We start from the raw sequence: 19077 nt of genomic DNA, 5'->3' as shown, positions 1-19077 counted from the left end.
GTTCATGTCCTTTAAGTAATTTGAGCAACCTCATTGTAATGTGCCTGCCTCACATAAATCAGAGAAAGAGCAGTATGCAATGAAATGACTTCCTATGATATACCATGAGCCATTTTGTGGACAAAGTACATTTATAAACAATTAGCACATGCATACGTAATAACAATATGTAATTCTTTGTTAAAGAAAGGTACACATCTGAAAATCATATTTTTACACTTTTGCTGTTTAAATGACCTTTGATCCAACAGTTTATCCTTATTGACAGTGGTTTACTTTTTCCAGTTGCACAACTTTCTGATTAATTCAATTAAATTGGCTTTCAAAAGCCCTGCTTACCTGTGATGACACAGCTTCTGGCCACAGGCTGAGGAAGAGGAGAGGTAGCCAGAGGAAGATGTGACAGCACCTCATCTCTTTCATCATGCCTTTCTTTGCTTGTTTAACTCCACACATCCCTTTACTGATGTTTTCCAGCCTCGTGAAAAAATCCCAACCCTTCCTCTTCTTCCATTTCACTTCCTTGTCTTCTCTTCCTGAGAGTGTAAGAATCAGAGAGAAGTCGGCCTTGCTCCTGCAATCCCCGTTGTTCTCTCCTTCCACTCCGGTTTTCCTATTGTCTTTGAACTCTTTCCCAACTTTCCATTTGCAGCCATTCCGTGAGTTCCATTGCTCCTTTTTCCCACCTGTCTCCATCCTCTCACCGCTGACTTCTGTGCTCCATGTTCCTCTCATTCCTCGCAATTTCTCTTCACTTGCTCCTCCCTTATTTTCCCTCCCTCTTTTTCGTTTGGTCCTGCTCTGGCCTTTGCCCCCGCAAGATTTCAGAACTGGATTCTCCCAGGGCTCCAGGATGCTCCAAGCCTCCAGAATCTCAGATGGGGTTTCTGGACCATTCCTGGAGGCGAAGGAGTGTTCTAGACCCTGGATTTCTTCTGGAAGTCTTCCATCAGCGCTTGAATAAGTGATGACTGTCATGGTTTCATGGCTCCCAGGTTACAGGGACATTTTTTTTTTACAGGTCAGTGCCCCTAGGGTAAGGCCACGAAGCTTAGCTCTCTGTAACACTGTCACACACGTGTGTGCGAGAACACACACACACACACAGACCACAACCAAAGCCTTCACATGATAGCTAGGATTTCACAATCTAGAGAGGGAAAGAGAGAGGGGGAGAATCAGGGAGAGACATGGTCAGACCAAAATCCAACATGAGACAAATCTGAGAAGAGTGAAATGCCATGCAGGCTATTCCCTTGCCAAAGCCGGCACTATCATGTCCAGCTTGATGGAGGCACAGCTCAACTGATACTGCTACATTGCTTTCCCCCTCTCCTTCATTTTCAATTGAATTAAACATGTCTTTTTTTTCCTCTGGCATCTAGGCTCTGGGTTTTTATCCATTTGAACGGTTTTTCACATAAGTTTGTGGGAAATTGAGGCTTAGGCCAAAGCTCTCTTCATTACAATACTTCTCAGCCTCAATTTCCTATTTTGACACACAGAAAGAGGCCGACAGTGCAATCATGTATAGTGCTGAATTACTTGAACTCTCTTCCATAGCCTATAACATCCGCTAGAAAATGGATGGGAAAGCTCACAATGTATGTAAAAACAGGTACCACTGTATATTGATATATGCTGAACAAATATGTAAAATCTCAGCAGAAATTTCTAGAACAGGCTGCTTGTGAAAATATCTGGTAGCTGCTGATGGTTTACCCACGGTTAGTTTTGAGCTCCAGCACTGAGTTTTCGCCCAGTATAAACAAACGTTCAAGGTGTTGCTCTACCGTTAGCTTGGGGGGGGGGGAAAAAACAAACAAGCTACCTGTATTTTCCAACACACCTGTCTGTCGGCGGTGGCAGATACCTCTCCAGCTGAACAGCACAGTCCTTCCCAAACATGACTAGAATGAAATAATTTTCTCCGCCGTTGTGACCTACATGACGACACAGGAAAAAAAGAGCTGAATGACAGTGCAACTGAACTTGACGAAGCCTCTTTTCTTCCTCCCTTACCTCTCTCATTCACAACATGCGGCGCGCGCTGCTAAGTAGATTACCTCGAGCCGCCATCTGGCCAGCAGCGCAGCGCTCGAGACAGGACAACAGTGGAAAACAAAGTAACGGCGTGGCGACGTTACACTGGAAACAAAGTAACGGCGCTCCGGGAACTTGAGAGCACCGGGAGGCGGCGTGAGAACAAAAAACAAACAGCGCAGCCAATTAATTCATCAGTGGAAAAACAGCGACATCCTCGCTTAGCATTTCTTACAGAGCCCCAAAGATTGTCCGCGACAGCAGGGCATTAATATGCGCTTTACATAATTACCCCCTGCCTGGTAGTATTCCTTTACCCCCCACCTACGCTGGCTGCGTCTGGGTTTCAAACAAGTGGCTCTCAGAGAAGAGAGCAACGCTACCGCGGTCGCTAGGCAACGGTGATCCGCTCCGGTCACTGAGACGGTGCAGTTTAGTGTGGGAAGAAATACCTTTATGGCCCTAGTTATAACTGTATCATAGTTTAAGAGCGCAGATCATTATCACATTGCTGAGAGAATATTAGTGCTAAAAATGATGGAATTTTGCATGAATGGATTTATTCTTTAATTAATTAACTCATTCATTTATTAATTCATTCATTCATTCAGGATTCCAAGGGGAGATCAGAAGTGACCGTCACTTTTGTTTTCAGCCTCTAAAATCTAACTCTTTGGTTTATGACAGTTCCCTCAAACTTTGAGAATACAAGCTTTATAATTTATTTTTATTAATTTATTAATTTATTTAAGTTTGTCTACTAATCCTTTCCATGTAGGCCAACACCACAATCACAGATTAGGCTATATGACGTATACCTGATTTCAAATAGAGTTACTCTAGCCTATATTTCAACCACAGAAATTCAACTTATTCAGCTGCTGATGTGAGGTGTGGCATTAAGGGGGAAAAAAGGTTTGTACAAGAAGCTGAATGGCAAAAACTTGAATAAACTCTTTAGCAAAATAATTTACTGGTATGACTTAAAAATTGTTTTGTTAACAAAATTGTTTGGTCAATTGTACATATTTATTCATATCAAAAACTTGAATTCTGCATCGTTTCATTTTATTAGGTTTCACACAAACCTAACAATCCTTTTTTCTTCTTGTCACAACTGACTGTACAGCCATGACAAAGTGGAAGACTCACTCAAAGTAAATTTGCATTAATAAAATAATTTATTAATAAATTTAACAGTAATGTGTGAGAGTAAGCGTGGTTGGGTGAGCACATGAGTATCAAATGTATGAGTGCTGTATGGTGCAATAAGGCCAAGGGAAAGAAAAAAAATTGGAATGGCAAAGAAAAGCAAAAATGGTACCAATCTCAGAGAAAAGTCACATTACAAGTGAACACCGCAGGGGTTTCCTGTAAATTACTAGAAGCCTCCACCGAGTCCAGGTGATGCCATTCTCAGTGATGCTGTGACAGCAGCAATGGTGGATCTAGGGAGGGTTAAATGTTGCATAATTCTTGCTTTATTCAGTATATATTTGCTTATATGGTTTGCCCACAGTACTGATGTTTTCTGATTTTAAAAAGACCCTGTTAGTAAGTCTGGAAGTCTCTGCAACTCAGGCTGGTTTGGCTCATCCCCCATGTCCATGTCACTGCAGCTCAACTCACCCTCTCTTTCCTCCTGGTCAATCTCACACTGTCAATCTCACACACAGCACAACCACATGAATGTGTTGTGTATCTACATGATCAGACTGATCAGAGCACAGTAACCCACAGGTTCACTGACTGATATATGTAGCATTATCACCACTATGTATCTCAAAGAATAATAATAAAAAAAAAACAAAACCTTAATCATTAAACCACTGTCAACCACTGTTGTTTTTTCTCTTGTCTGCTCTCCTGATAAATGTGGTGTTTCCTGCCAGTAATAAAATGAGCTGGTGTTTGATGGAGACAAAGTATGCCTCCCTAAATCAAACCAACAACTTTTTCTTAACAGTAGCTCATAAACGTCAAGCATTTTCTGAAGCTAATAAAATGCAATGGTCAAACATTAACTTATTTTTCTCAAAAACACTATTATTTTTATGTCACATATGGTAACTTACAGCCAGCCATTTCAGTGTGACATAGGAGCTCACCTGAGACTCTGCAGCTCCACCTGCCTGTGGATCTTCTGTGCTGGTCCAACAGCTGGGATGAGGCTTTTCCCTAATTCAGTGATCAACACATTCACTAACACATCAGCATGTTCTGGCTAATTTTCCACGTAAATAATGCAGACATTATATTGTAATAACTCAACTTGTGATTGAGTCGTGAAGAGGAGTAGGGAGACATGACAATACTTTCCTAAACATAAGTGCTACAGAAGTTATGACATCAGAGATGGTAATTATTGGCTAAGCGATGGTTACAGAACATTCTTAACTTCTTTTTCTAAGGATCTCATGTCCTCCATCCTTGTCCTCTTTTTTTGGGTGGCATTTTTGCTTATAACAGTAGTGTTGGTTTATTTTAAAACAAAGATGTTTGAGCAATGCACACAAGCTAGCTAAGATCTGTACCTGAAATTCAAAGGTAAAATTGACTGATGTTAGCTCTATCTAGCAAAGATTTTTTTTTTTAAAACTCTATATCGCTAATGTTTGAATCATTAAATACTAATGTTTTAAAATATAAATGCCAGCGGTGACAAGTTGGTGCTTTGTCTCCCCCTCTGGCAGCTAGAAGTAATAGAAATTAAGTTCAGATGACATAAGAAGGCGTAGCAATCAGAGCTGCTCACCAGTGAACGCTTTCCAGCACAGCAGAAATGGCGTTGTTAGACATGGTAATTTGACTTTAAATAAGTGTTAACATGAAATTAAGGCACAGCATTATGAGTGCTGCTGCCACTCTTAATGGTTGGCCAAAAATATTTTCAGTGTAAGTCCTCTGGGGTATACTACCTGCACAACAGTACTCAGCTTATAAACCCCATGCCTGTCCTATCAAAAGTTTGTCAGCAGCCGTCTATGAAGAGCATTCCTAACCATGGCAGTACTGCCAACTGGTATCGCATGGCCTGACTCCACAACCCGGATGAATAAAATAATTTTATTACTGGAAACACGTTCTGGATTTGGATATGAGAGTTTGCTGATTGATGCTTTATAGCACAGTTTGTTACACCATTTTCTTTATACTATACTAACGGCCCTTTAATACTGATGTTAACCAGGCGTTTGCCACTGTTATGCTGTTCAGTGGTGCTTCACAGTTTTGGTACCACTTTGGCATTAGACATCATGATCCATTCCACCCACCAAAAGCAGGTCTGTGCTGTACTATTTTCCTGGTGTTAGGTGATGGAGGTGCAGCGGCACAGACCTCCCCAAAATCACATGAACCCCTCAGTGAATGTTGCTTGCTATACACTGATGTAAATTCTCCAAGCAATATAAACATCTACATGCATATCAAGAATATTAATTTAATTTGATTAAGGCAATGATATCAATAAAGCTGGCATTACTGCAAAATAGCCTTAGCTTCAAGTCCTGCGTACATCACATCAGTTGTATTATTTAATGTAACATATATTTGTATCATCCTTGTTGAATAAATAATAAATAAATAAAAGTAATGACAATGTGATTTTTATTTCAGAGAATCATTTAAGGAAAAATAAATTACAGGCAGCTGACAAAACAATGGAATCAGTGCTTATCATTCTACAAAGTTTGAGTTACTGTCCTCCAAAATATGACAACAGCATCATTACACAAAGCAAGCATTTTGACTGTATGAAACTGTCACCAGAAATATGAATTCATCTTACAAAAAGGCATACTGATGACATATTTGTGCAGTATGTGTTTGGTGTTGTATAGTCATATAAGTCGACCTTGCATAGCCTGCACCTCTGGGCCAAGACACTGGTTTCTCTCTGAGAACCAGAATTGTGCTTATTGCCAAGATAACGGCAGTCATGAAAATGGCAAAAAAAACAAAGTTGACCATACGCCAGAAAGAATATTGCCGGGACTTAATGCCTCTGCTAGCAATAATGCTATCACTATCAAAATAGGACCCTGAGAAAGCTAATCAAAATATTGCCTGTATTTGATCAAATTTTTATTTTCTTGTCTCAAAATGTCAGCACTACACCCAGAGCCATTAAAGAGTGAGTCAACACCAGCAGAAAACTTCTCCTGCACTACTCTCTACAGGGTTGACTCCTGCACACTGTCCACTAATAACTATTAACAACATTTACACAGGTGTGCTAAAGTACCACTCTCTTAAGGTATTTTGGTGTGACATCACTGATTGGGCGAGGCCAGAAGTTCAGCATACCTGAAAGTTTCAGTCGAAGTTTTCAGCCCTATGTGGTGTTGACTCACTCTTGAAATGTCAGCACTGAGCTCAGTCACAGCAAGTGTATACAATGATCTATTGAACTACGCACGTGACATGCAGCGCAGATCATGTGTTTGACTGTTCCTCTCAAGTCCAATGGAGATACCATGGTCTTTGTATCATAAAATCCCAAATACCTCAGATTTGAACAACTGAGGAATTATTGTGCAGTGCTGTTTTGTTTGTTTGTTTAGCTGCGCCTTATGCTAACATTAACATGTGCACATTCCCATAATGAAAACTGCCAACGCTCTCTGTGGATTAACCATCATAAGTGTAATACAGCACACGTACAAATTTACACATTTTTTTTTCCCTGTAACTTGTGTCAGTTACATGCAAAGACCCTCCAGTTTCTAAAAAACTGAACATCCCCAGAGCAAAAAGATAATCGACCCCCTTTAAACACACACATGCACACACACACACACACACACACACAAACAGCAGCAGCGGCAGCAGAAGCAGTTTAGACTTCTACTGTGTGCTTAAGCGCTCTGCATTCAAATTGTGTAAACATTTCTGTAAAAAAAAAAAAAAAGCCTCTCTCTTATATTTTTCCCTACCGACAAGTTTTTTACGTTATCGTGCTAATCGCGTTTGAACAGCTGCAATTTGCTTTGGTTGAACAAAGGCATTCTAACTAGGTTTTAATTAAGTGTTCCTAATGACCTTAAGGAGATTAGAGGTTCGCCTTCTAATCAATACTAGGCAGAGAGGAGCAAAGGGAGGGGAGGGGGAGAGAGGGGAGGTGGCTAGGGGCTAGGATGGAGGTAGGGAGGAGAGGGGCAGGGAGGAAAGGAGGGAAGGAAGAGAGGAAAGGAGAAAAGGAAAAGGTGATGGAGGGAGGAGATGAAAGTGGGAGGAAGGGAAACGGGTGTGGAGAGGGAGTTTAAGGGGATACAAAAGAAACGAGTGAGACGGGAGACGCAAGAGGATGGAAAGGAAGAGGAGGACAGGACTAGAACGAGGTGGAAAGGAGGATGGTGTCAGAGATGGAGATAAAGCTGGGAACTATGGAGGGAAGAGGAAGGAGAAATGGATGGAGGGAGAAAGTGGTCATGGGACCCAAATTTAGATGAGGTAAAATGAAATGAAAACTGGGTCCTTGCAGAATCAAAAAGTAAGATGCAGAGACAAATAATACTTATATTAATATTCCTGTAATACTAACACTAAAACCTCAGTTATACCAATGCCAATATTAATAATATAAAAATAGAATACTAAGAAGGATATAAGCATAAAATACACACTTAGAGACGCAGAATCTGTTAGAGTGGGATGTGCGAGGAAAAGTAAGGATTACAACATTATGAGTGAGCAGGCTACTTAGGGCTAGGGCTATCAAAGTTAATGTGTTAATTAAAAAATTAACAAACAAATTTGCACAATGTTTGATTTTGAACCACTTTTGGCTCTTACCCCCGCTCGACATCACACATGACACAAGCCCATCCTGCTAGAATAAAGCTACTGAATACTGATAACAGAGAAAATGAATGACAAGACAACCTGAGGCCTCCTGGATGGCAGGTTTTCTTTCAAGAAGTTTCCCACTGGATCTCCAGATAGAAATAAACGCATAGACGCAGCACGACGAGCCTAAAATATCACGTAAAAGCCAAAGATTTTTAATGGTTCCAGTGATGGTAGTGGTGTGTTGAGCAGTAAAGCTGGACTGATGGCTCTCAGTGCTGTTTTCTGAAAAGCATCATACACATTGCACTGTGGAATCCATCATATTAACCTGCTTGAAGAGCAATGATTGTTTCCAAAATACTCTACAGCTGTGAAAGGGTAAGTGAGCAAGTAATTTTATATATTTTAAAGTGTGATTACTAATGATTAATCCATGACTACACTGTGATTAATGCAATTTAAAAAAAAAAAAAAAAATCATTTGACAGCCCTAATCAATCTGTCTCTCCATAGATACATATAATACACACCTAAAAATACAAAAATATGCATATGTGCAATCTGAAATAGGTGGCCAATTAATATCCTAGTAGTATATAGCAATAAGCAGGATCATATGCAAAACGTAATGTGTAAACAATTTGTATAATTTTTTGCTTATAATGATAGAGTTAATAACTTTGTAATGTTATCATGCATTACAGAAGAAAGAGGGACTGGCCGGCAAGCCAGCATTACCCGTCACGTATCTGGATGGGCTGTGTGGAAGCACACAACTGTACAACAGGCAGCTGAACATTTTGGAATAATGTCTTCTCACTGCCTTAATATTCCTTTGCTTTTTCCTCTTTCTGTGAGTCTGAGAGGCTGAAAATGATATCAAGCCGCCATGTCAGGTAGGGTATGATCATCAAGAGCTTTGTTAGCCAAGAGGAGTTTCTCTTATCCTCTCTTCCAAAGACATTTGCATAGATTTGCACAGAGTGTGTCCACATGACAAAGAATCTAGTCATACATTGATTGTACTAATTTATTCAGCCGGGCGCATCCAATTCCAGAGATTGAAGTGCTATCACACAAACGGGATTAAAACCGGATGACGATCACACAATTAATATTGTCTCATTTTCTAAATTACTTATGTATGACTTATATTTGGCTAAATTGTGTTTGCTGGTCTAATAACATTAGGGGTAATATGGTAAATGTAGGCTGTAAATGTATCCTCTCTCTGAGACTCCAGAACAGCATGAATATGTATGGAGACATCCTCAGCCCCGCTGCTGATTAAGAAAAGTGGAATAAATTGATGCTCTAGCTATGTGTTTTTTAGCAAAATACAATATTAGGCTACCTATATGGAAATGTTAGACATGCACACACACCCGCGCGCACACACACACACACACACACACACACACACACAAGAATACCTTCACGTGCTCACACACATAACATCAGGCCTATGGAAATTAACTCTCTCTCTATCCCTCCATTTCCCTGCCCTGCAGCCCCCCCCACTCCACCCCCCATCCCCCCGACAGACTGATGCATTTCAGGCCTTTTTTTTTTTTTTTTTTTTTTTTTTTTTTTTTACCTCTAGTATAATAGCATTGTGAGCCATACATCAGCTTATGATTTAGCCACCACTGATTTTCTAAACCTGCTATGTTGGTGTATTTATGTGATTGAGGGATGTGGCTACATGACAACAATATTAATATTCTTCCAAAATGAACTTCTTTATTTTTTGCAGTCCTTTGTCAGATGCTTTGTCAGATGGGTCTCAGATGGATTTTCAGACATATGAATACTGCTTACAGTTTCAAGTGATGAGGGCTGGGCTGATTGTTTGGTTATTCTTTGAACTTATGATCACAGTGGGTCATGGACCAAAACAGACATTTTTAAAAAGTCATACTACATTTATTTTTATACTTATTTACGCGTTTTCAGAATATGGCCACAAACATTTACCTACTCCATAAACAAACATGGGTGCTCCACCACTAGTGCTGTGCTGGTTTGATGCATGATGAGGCAATGTAAGAATGGGAATGGGAGAATAGGCTTTGCTCATTTGGACATAAGGTTTGTGCTGGAGAAAAGGTTATGAGGTCACCAAAGTTGGCAGAGTTCATCCTCTGGGGAGCATGGATGTGCTCTTCATTGCAATCCCTCCACTGGATTTTGAGACATGTTTTTTGGAAATTAGGGGCCCTATCTTGCGCCAGACTCCCTAAACCCGCTATTTGCGGATTTAGGATTTAGGAAGAGGCGTTCCCCCGTAAAAGTTGCTATCTTGTGCACCTCCCGCTATCCGCAAAACACCTCCGCTACCCGCTATATTATGCATAGGTGTGTTTTGGGCGTTACGCCAGTTAAACCAACCAGTGTGCCAGGTGCCATTGCCTTTAAGGGCAGGATGCGCTATCCTAAATCCTAAATCCTAAACCCGCGATGGAGAGAGGGAGGTAGATTTTCTCAGGGCTTCTACTGAGGCTAAAGCAAGTTGGCTTAATATACATATTATATATTATATTATAGGCGAGTTAATTCGAGAGGTGGAGCCACATGTGTCCAAGTGGACGTGTCACAAGGTTGTACTGATTGAGTAAAATCCCCGGGTCACACCACACACACACAAGAGGCAGAGGTGGAACTATGTGTAAACTAATTTATTGACAAGGTAGATTGGGCAAATAAAATATTAAAAATAAAAATATAGCACAGCTGCTGGCTTATGACAAAACAATAAAACACACTGGCGTAAGTGTCCAGTTAAAACAGTCTTTCCTCTAAACAGTCTATATGAGTAATATACTCAGTCCATTCCGGCGGCGTCCCGGTATCAGTCCGACCGTGTGCGTGGCGAGGCTCCGTCGGGGCGTGCATTGAAGCCGCCTGGACGTGCTCTCCTAACAGCCCAAACTTTAGGGATAGCGGATAGCGGGTGGTCAGGACCACCCGCTATCCGCTATCCCTAAAGTGTGTGCGCAAGATAGCAACTTTAGGTATAGCGCATGAAACACGCCCACGACGCACCTCCAGGCGCAAATGATGCAGTCGGCATAACGGATAGCGGGTAGCGGGTGGCGCAAGATACCGTTTAGGGATAGCGGAAGTTCCTAAATCCGCAATTTGCGGGTAGCGGGTAGTGGCAGCAGATAGCGGGTGGCACAAGATAGGGCCCTAGGTGTTGAATGAGCGAACGGATGGGCCGATACAACAATTCACAGACCCCACCTGCCACAGGGGCAATTTAGATGTGCATTGACACTATCTTGTTCATACAATAATTCTCCCTGCTAGGCTCGCCTCCAAATTTTGGTGAATGAATCGGCATTGATTAACAGCCTGCTATTATCAATAAAGCTTTCACATGGTCCCACAATTCCAAAGTTTCAACTAATAAGTGTTACTTAATAGGTAATAAGGCTCATATAAATTCTCTATAAGATGCTTATTAATATTAATACATGCTAATTAGTCTATATAAAATTATCAATAATTGCAGCATAATCATGTTTGGTGTCAGATTATAAAAAATTTATAAGCACTTATAAGAAACTTAACAGTTTATAGACTGTTTATGGGTGTTAATAAAAGCCTATTAAAAATGAATATTATTGTACTGGACTGTCAGTGTTAATGCACAAATCATGTGATTAATGTTGGGGCAGAACACTTTTTTTTTGTCAGTTGCATTAATTAGGGCCCGAGCGCTGAGATAGCGCGAAGCCCTATTGTTTCCATAAAGATTATTATTTTATTATTATTATTATTATTCTTTCGCCTCTTTGAACGCTAATAACTCGAATGCGCGTGGACGAAAACTCACCAAAATTGGCGTGCGCGTCAGTTCTGGTGAAAAATTTGATATTTTATGGGTCTCGCAGAAAGGCGGGGCAAAATGGCTCGACAGCGCCACCTAGAAAATTTGGAATCACATATTGATCATGACCAGATGCACCAAAAAGTCTCTTGGGCCCACGCCCTAACTCCAACAGGAAGTCAGCCATTTTGGGTCAAAGTTGCGATTTTGGCGCCGTTTTTGCCGCTTTCAGCCCTCGTACTTTCGCGAACTCCTCCTACAGATTTGACATCAGCAACTTGAAATTCGGTCAGTATCAAGTACAGGCCTTGGAGATGAAAAGTTATCAAAATCGTGAGTTTTCGACATTGCTGAGGGGGCGTGGCCGGGCGGCGAATTTCGATCCTTCGCTGTTAAAATTGAAACGGCCATAACTGCGGCATACATGATCCTAAGAGAGCCAAACCTTTTGTGCTTGATAAGAGTCCCGCCCTGAACACATCCATGTGTCCATATTGGATCTGAGTCATAGTGCCACCTACTGGCGACAGGAAGTTACATGTTTTACACCTTGACGCCGTGTGCGTACCTCGGCGATGACATCCGCTTCAAATTCACTCAGCATAACCTCAAGGCCTTGGAGATTGTATATCCTGAGGTTGGTGACCTTTCATTGCAAGGAGTGGCCATGGTGACGCGGCGAATTTCCATGTGCCGCCATGACATTTCGACGCCTTATAACTTGACTCCACGTGGCCTGATCTTTTCCACATTTCATATGCTTCTTAAGGGTCCTGCCCTGAAGACACGTAGAGGTCCATATTTAGCGAAAGTCATAGCGCCACCTACTGGCCACAGGAAGTATCACGCGTCATTACTCCAAAAACATGGGAACGCATCAAAACATTCGGATGCGACTCCTTTGGGCCGGCTGGCATGAAATGAAGGGAAACGCGACCGTCCCCCGAGGTACGCAGGGGCGCGAGGGCCCGTTCATCGCTGCTTGCAGCTTTAATTGCATGTTGTTTCCTTTTCTGCCAAAGGGAATTTAAGTATTACCAAAATAAAAAGTAATGTTGAACCGTGTGACACAAATACAGGAAATTACTTGGAGTTGAGACGTCTCATTCTTAACCACTTTTTTGTGTTGCTACGCTTTAAATTGAAACACTTTGGCAAAAGCTCCCCAAGCTCCCATGATCAGGCAAAGGCTGCATTCACGCAGAATCAGGCAACCCAGCACCTTGCTGCAGGGTTGTGTGGAGGTGTGGGTGTGTCTCTGCATGGCCTGTCTGTCTACTGTCTCTTTCAATGGCTCTGGTCTGCTCTCATGATTGGACAGTGTGGCGTGATGTCAGGTTGCGTCCCAGAAAAAAGTTGATTCTGGTTGTACTTTTTACCAGTTTTTCTGAACCCCATGTGGCCACCACCCTTCTTCAAATGAATGGGAGAAATGCCATTTTTCAGGCATTGCCGGATTCTGTGTGAATGCCGCCCGAGCTATATTTGCCTATTCTCATTTGCGGAAGATAAGTGAACACTTTAATATTCTTAAATTTTAGTAAATTGTGTGAATGGGGTTTTCCTCCCACTTCTTTTGATTTTCCATAATATACATATATATATATATATATATATATAGATATAGATATAGATATAGATATAATACTGTGTTAATAGTTCTTCCTAATCAAGCCAATCTGTTAAGAATTGCTTTACTTAAAAACTCATTTGAATCACAAAATGTGACATATTAAACATGCAGTTAAAGATGTGATTAAGTGCAGTTAACCACTGGAATTCAGAGATTAATCGCAATTTTAAAAATTAATCTCTTGACAGTCCTAGATTGTAGGCATAATGAGAAACTGTACCATAGCGAACCTGGATGTGTATTTGTTGTCTCCTCTCAGGTCCGCTGTTTAAGTCTCTCATATTTAGAGTACAGTAGCTCATTACTGAATCAAATAGCCAGACACTTTACAACAACATGTTTTATCGGACTAATTTGAGTGGAAATCTGCTCTGCTGTGTTGCTATATTAAGCATATTTGGCTACCATCTCTCTTTTCCCTCTGCTCTCTATTTTGGCCAATCCTGTCTTCCACCCCTCCAGCTTTCCCCCTCATCCCTCCCTCCACAGCCTCCTTCTCTTTCCCTCATTCAATCCCTTCAGTCTCATACCCTCCTTCCCTCCTGCCATCCCTCTGCCTGTCCTCCACCACCCCTCCTCTTCAAATGTCCTCTTCTTTCCTGCCCTTGTTTTATGCAGTATTTTCTATATATAGATACATAATTTTTAATCCATGTTCATCATTTATCCTCCTTGGCTCAAAACTAAATGCACCAGAAACTAGATATGAAAACAATTTGGCTTTTCCCATACAGATTTTATTTTATACCCCCAAGTCACAGTGTCCAGATTGCGTGTGTGTGTGTGTGTGTGTGTGTGTGTGTGTGTGTGTGTGTGTGTGTGTGTGAGTGTGTGTGTGTGCACCTTCCCTGCCCCCTATTGGGGTTGAGGCCAGCGAGGCCCTCAGGGCTGTGCTGTCCAATCCCCTCCATGCTGCGTTTCTATAGGATTGAATTAACCTCCTGCCTCTCAACACAGTGCGCATACACACACCCACACATTCATACACTTCCACTCACACAGCCACACACACACCCTCTCTATGCCAATCACCTTTCCCCCTGTTCAGGTTGTATTTGCCTCTCTGTCAGGGGTTTGGGCTCGTATTAACCACTAGCACTTCAGCAACTTTCTTCAGGTAAAGTCATGCCACTGAAAAAAAATTTGTTTAGTCACAATTTCTTAAATTAAGCGAGTGAATGAGTTGAATTAAATTTAGATTTTAGGGTCATTAGATTAGATTTTAGTGTCACTGTAGGCAGTATGGCATACTGTAAAAAGCATTGCCATTGCTGGCTAATTTATTTGATGAAAATGATGCTCTCACGTTAACAAATTAGCTTTGACGTTACTGACAGTATATAAAGACTACACTTGACTCCCATGTTGAATATATTACAATAAGGTAAAAAAAAATATTCATCCATCCACATGTCAAGAATCAATCATGTGTTGTTATTGTTGTTGCTGTTGCTATTATTATTATTAACCATTTGGCACATAGTGGTCACTACAGTGGACAGCTGTTTAAAGGCATTTTCTCCTAATGCAATGGTTTCTATGGTGGAATTGCATATCAGCTGTTAGAATGCTCTCTGCTGCTCCCCTCCATTGAAGTTTATGCAGAGACTGTCAATTCTTGTTGCTGAAAACATATCAATACTAGTATCATGACATGGTAATACCAGTCCTGCATCCTCAAAGAAGTATGGAGACTCACAAAAGTGTTCATGCCCTAAGAAGAGTAAAAACCCAAAAAACAACAACAAAATCTTGACTCAGGCTTTCATAATTCATGCATCAAAGGGTTAATAATATTTATTTTTATTATTATTATTGTTGTTGTTGTTGTTACAATGTTTATTTGTTTGGCACATTTTAAACCCTCCAAAAAATGTAATAAAGAATTGGTATAAACTGGACAGGGTTTATTCTCAGTATACACTATGTTCTGTTTCATTTGTTCAGGACAGTGTTATTTTTGTCAATCTTTTCTGGACAAAAATAATGGTTTACACTTCATTTTCATTTTTTTCCCTTTTTGATGATGATGAAACTATGATGTCAACAAAATGCTCTATTAAAATGAAAATTAAAAGAAAGATTTTTCTTATTTATCCTCAATGAAAAATAATGATGTAAAAATGTTACAGGTAGACTCATACACAGGCACAAATAAATATAAATTTGCCCCCCTTTTGCCAATGAGACAGACAACCTAATAAACAACTAAGCTGCTGTCACTGTAAGTCTGTGGTCATAAATTTCTAATCATGGCGATAACAAGACATTTGTGGTGTAACTTATGGAGAAATTAATGCTTGTAAGAGGAAGAAACTCTTAATTTCCTCCATGGTGAATACCAAGCAAGAGAGCGTCCAGTAAATGGTGTGTTGGTGAAATTTTATAGACAATACTCTAATGTCCCATTCCCATGAAGGCAACATGGAGCTGCACTACAAACTATCCAGCTACAGAACGCTGAAAGAAACTCTGAAGTAAAGACAGTTTTTGCTATGATGTTAAAAATGACACTCACTTACTGTGAAATATCATTAAAGAGAAAATGCACCTTTAACACCATAATGCTAGCAAGAAGACTGGCCAGAACAATAAGCCAAACTAATGGCAATTGAAAGGAAAATGCAATCATATATTTAGAACAGCTTCCAGTGTCTAAAATGACTAAAATAACTGACCAAATTATTTTGAAGTACTTCAGTCTAAAACTTGACTAAAATGACTAAAATATGACTAGAACAAAAAATAATAAATAAATAAATTTTAAAAATTCGAGTCGACATTAACAAGGGTTGAGTAACTAGCAAAAATTTGGTTTCGTTCATTCCACATAGCTCAATATGCATTTTAGAAAAATAAAATTTAGTAAGACCTCGATAATTTGACCTATGATTAATTAATTAATGGAATGTCCTTACAATGCATAGCCACTTCCTTTTTTCCCAATACAAGCTACACTACTCTCCAGTAGCCTGCAATACAGTTTACCAATCTAATTCTGTTTTTGTTACAGTAAATCGGTGTATTATTCATTGGTTAGTTTGCTCCTGTGTGCGTGTGTGCTAGTGATTTTATATTGTCACAAAGTACTTGCAAGCAGCTGCAATTTTACCGGCAGGCATATAGGGCCTAATGTTTGTGCTGCTTTAAAGGCTATTTTTGTTCTCCAGTAAATGAGTCTATTATTCATCGGTCAGTTTGTTCCTCCATCCATACGTGTGTGCGCTGCAGCCACAGGTAAGTGATTTCTGTGATGCTGCTCTTGTCCCAAAATGTTTTCGGACAACGGTAATATTACTGCCAAGCCTACATGTGTGTTATGTCATTTAAAGGCTATTTGCACCACACAAGAGTTTGGAAACATGCTGATAATGTATTTACATTAATATCTAAAATTTCAACTATCCAAAATACCTCCATTCCAGAACGGTTCTTCTTCTTCACTGATGAAGACTTGGAATAAATAAATTGTTGTGCAGTCTTGATATGACTCAGTTTCCTTAGTTTATCTTCAGCAGTAACAAGTCATTTGATATCAGGAATTGTGAAAGTGTAAATCTAGCGCTGTCTCAGATAAAAAAATATACCTCAGAGCAATTGTCATTGCAATCGTCTATGTCAATCAGCTATTCAAAAATAGTATGTGTGGTGGGGGCTGGGAGGTAGGGAGAGCTGGGGGGATGAAGCTATGCATCAGTGTCAGAGTCTCCATATGGCCCTGAGACACACTCCTGCCTTTAATCAAAGGCTATAAAAAGATAGTAGGGGAGACTGGGGACAGTTGCAACACTTTTTACATTACCCTCAGTTACTCAGAGACTATTTGGACTAGGCACACCAAATTTTTACATATTAAACCTACATCTGTCTGCTATATACCCATACCATTTAAAGATGGCTACATATAACATATCAATCACAATATTTATCTGAATAAAGGAATTCAAACGTTGCAACTGACCCCAAACCTGGGGACAGTTGCAACACGGATCAGGGACGGTTGCAACATATTAAAAAATCATTAAATTTCACCAATTATCTTCTGATTTTTGTCTGAATAAGCACAGTATACAGTATTAAAGTATTTACTAAGTTTTGTTTTGTGTAAAACATAGGCCTACCCTGAGTTAATGTGTAGATGTTACTGAACCTCTGTTAGTGATTCTCTTCCTCACTCTTGGCATACTGAAAACAAACAGAATACAATTTAAATGATTTATTCACTATATGACAAGTTTATATGACTGTTTTCACAGGAAAATTTATTTAGTTTGTCCCATAGCACAGCACATACAACAATATACAACAATAACTAATTGCTCATTTTTGCTCAACAAGTTATTTGGGGAATTATTTTGTTTATCATTAGCATTAGTTTCTCATTATGATTGCCTGTTCTGTTCATCATGAGCAATGAAATATATTAATTGTGCCTATTTTGAGCTAAAAATCTTCAAAAATACTGTTGTGTGGTCTGTTTTGATATTAGCATAGGGACAGTTGCAACTGTTGCAACCGTCCCTGTGGTATCAGTCATGACAAAACACCATGTGCTAACTAGCCACAGTGACATTGACACATGTAAACGGTGTCACTGAATAGTCAACAAAACAGTGATTCAAGCTAGGTAGGTTTGGATTAATTCATACAAAAGACCAGCACAGTATGACAAAAATACAGCTCATGAAAAAATCTACTTTCATACCTCCAAAACAGTTTTGCCTTGATAAAAGCTGGACCAGATGATCAATATGGCCACTCTCTTGTTTGTGGGTAGAGGGTCTAACTGAGCATGTGCAGTGTGAGTGTCATCACTCTAGCATGTTTCTGATTGGAGAAATAAGGCTTGTTGCAACCGTCCCTTGTTGCAACTGTCCCCAGTCTCCCCTATACTATCCATTTATAATGGAGCCATTAACTGCTGCTGCTGCTGTGTGTGTAGGTCTGGCAGAACAGGGTCAAACAGCTACCCATGCCTCTCCAGTAAGCCTGTTGCTCACCAGAACTGGCTTTATGTTCTCTTACAGGACAAGCCAAGAAGGCCGAGGCAAAACTTACTCATTAGACTGGTTAGGCTGAATAGTTTAGGACTGAAATGTTGTTGATTTAAATCCTTGACTGCCCTAGGGACCAGTGGGCAGGGCAAGTGACCTGTCCCCTGAGGCAAAAAGCTGATGTTCATATCCCACTTTCTTCATAGTGTCTGTTCACAGCAACAGGAGGAAAGACTTGATGATTGATAATAAATATTTTGTGCTCACTGCGTTGTGCTTGAATGACCTGGTACCTGCCACTTTTTTTGGTATCACCTCTGTTGAGGTTCCAAGTGAGCTGAGCCAATACTAAAAGGTGAAAACAGTGCAGACCATTGATTAGTGAGGGAGACTCGTCACTAGTATCATCACTCCATCACTGCGTCATAATTGTGTGTCTGAGCTCTGGTGTAGGATTTTCAACAGTCTTTTGTTCTGCTGCATTCATCCTCTTCTGAGACAAAATTGATTTATCTATTGGTTTATTTTCTTTTCAGGGACAACACATACTAATCAACAGTGAGTCCGAGTTAGCTGGAGAGGCTGGTTTTCATCTGCTGTCCTTGTGTAACCTTGCTGTGACAAACAGCCACACTGAGAATCAAGCTCACCAAACCAACCTACATTGTTTCTGTGTGTGTTTCGTTGAAGATGACATCACAGCGGTTTCACACAGCGTCGCTATGATGACCAGCTACACTGTGGGGGTACTATCTGCAGTGGAAAATGAAATCCATACC

The 19077-nt window shown here is 40.3% G+C and overlaps 1 protein-coding gene across 1 annotated transcript in view; it reads right to left on the bottom strand.

The window, feature by feature from the left end:
* The window catches only part of ush2a (Usher syndrome 2A (autosomal recessive, mild)), a 277638-nt gene extending 275390 nt beyond the window's left edge, over positions 1-2248 (bottom strand). The window contains 3 exon segments of the mRNA XM_030046799.1: positions 340-1150; positions 1850-1943; positions 2023-2248. Of these exon segments, the coding sequence (XP_029902659.1) occupies positions 340-978 (639 nt within the window). The 5' untranslated portion in view covers positions 979-1150; positions 1850-1943; positions 2023-2248.
* Between the last annotated feature and the right edge of the window lie 16829 nt (positions 2249-19077).

This window comes from Myripristis murdjan, chromosome 3 (assembly GCF_902150065.1).
Source record: "Myripristis murdjan chromosome 3, fMyrMur1.1, whole genome shotgun sequence".
Classification (NCBI taxonomy): Eukaryota; Metazoa; Chordata; class Actinopteri; order Holocentriformes; family Holocentridae; genus Myripristis; species Myripristis murdjan.
The sequence above is the reverse complement of the archived record's forward strand: the minus strand, read 5'-3'. Positions and strand labels throughout refer to the sequence as shown.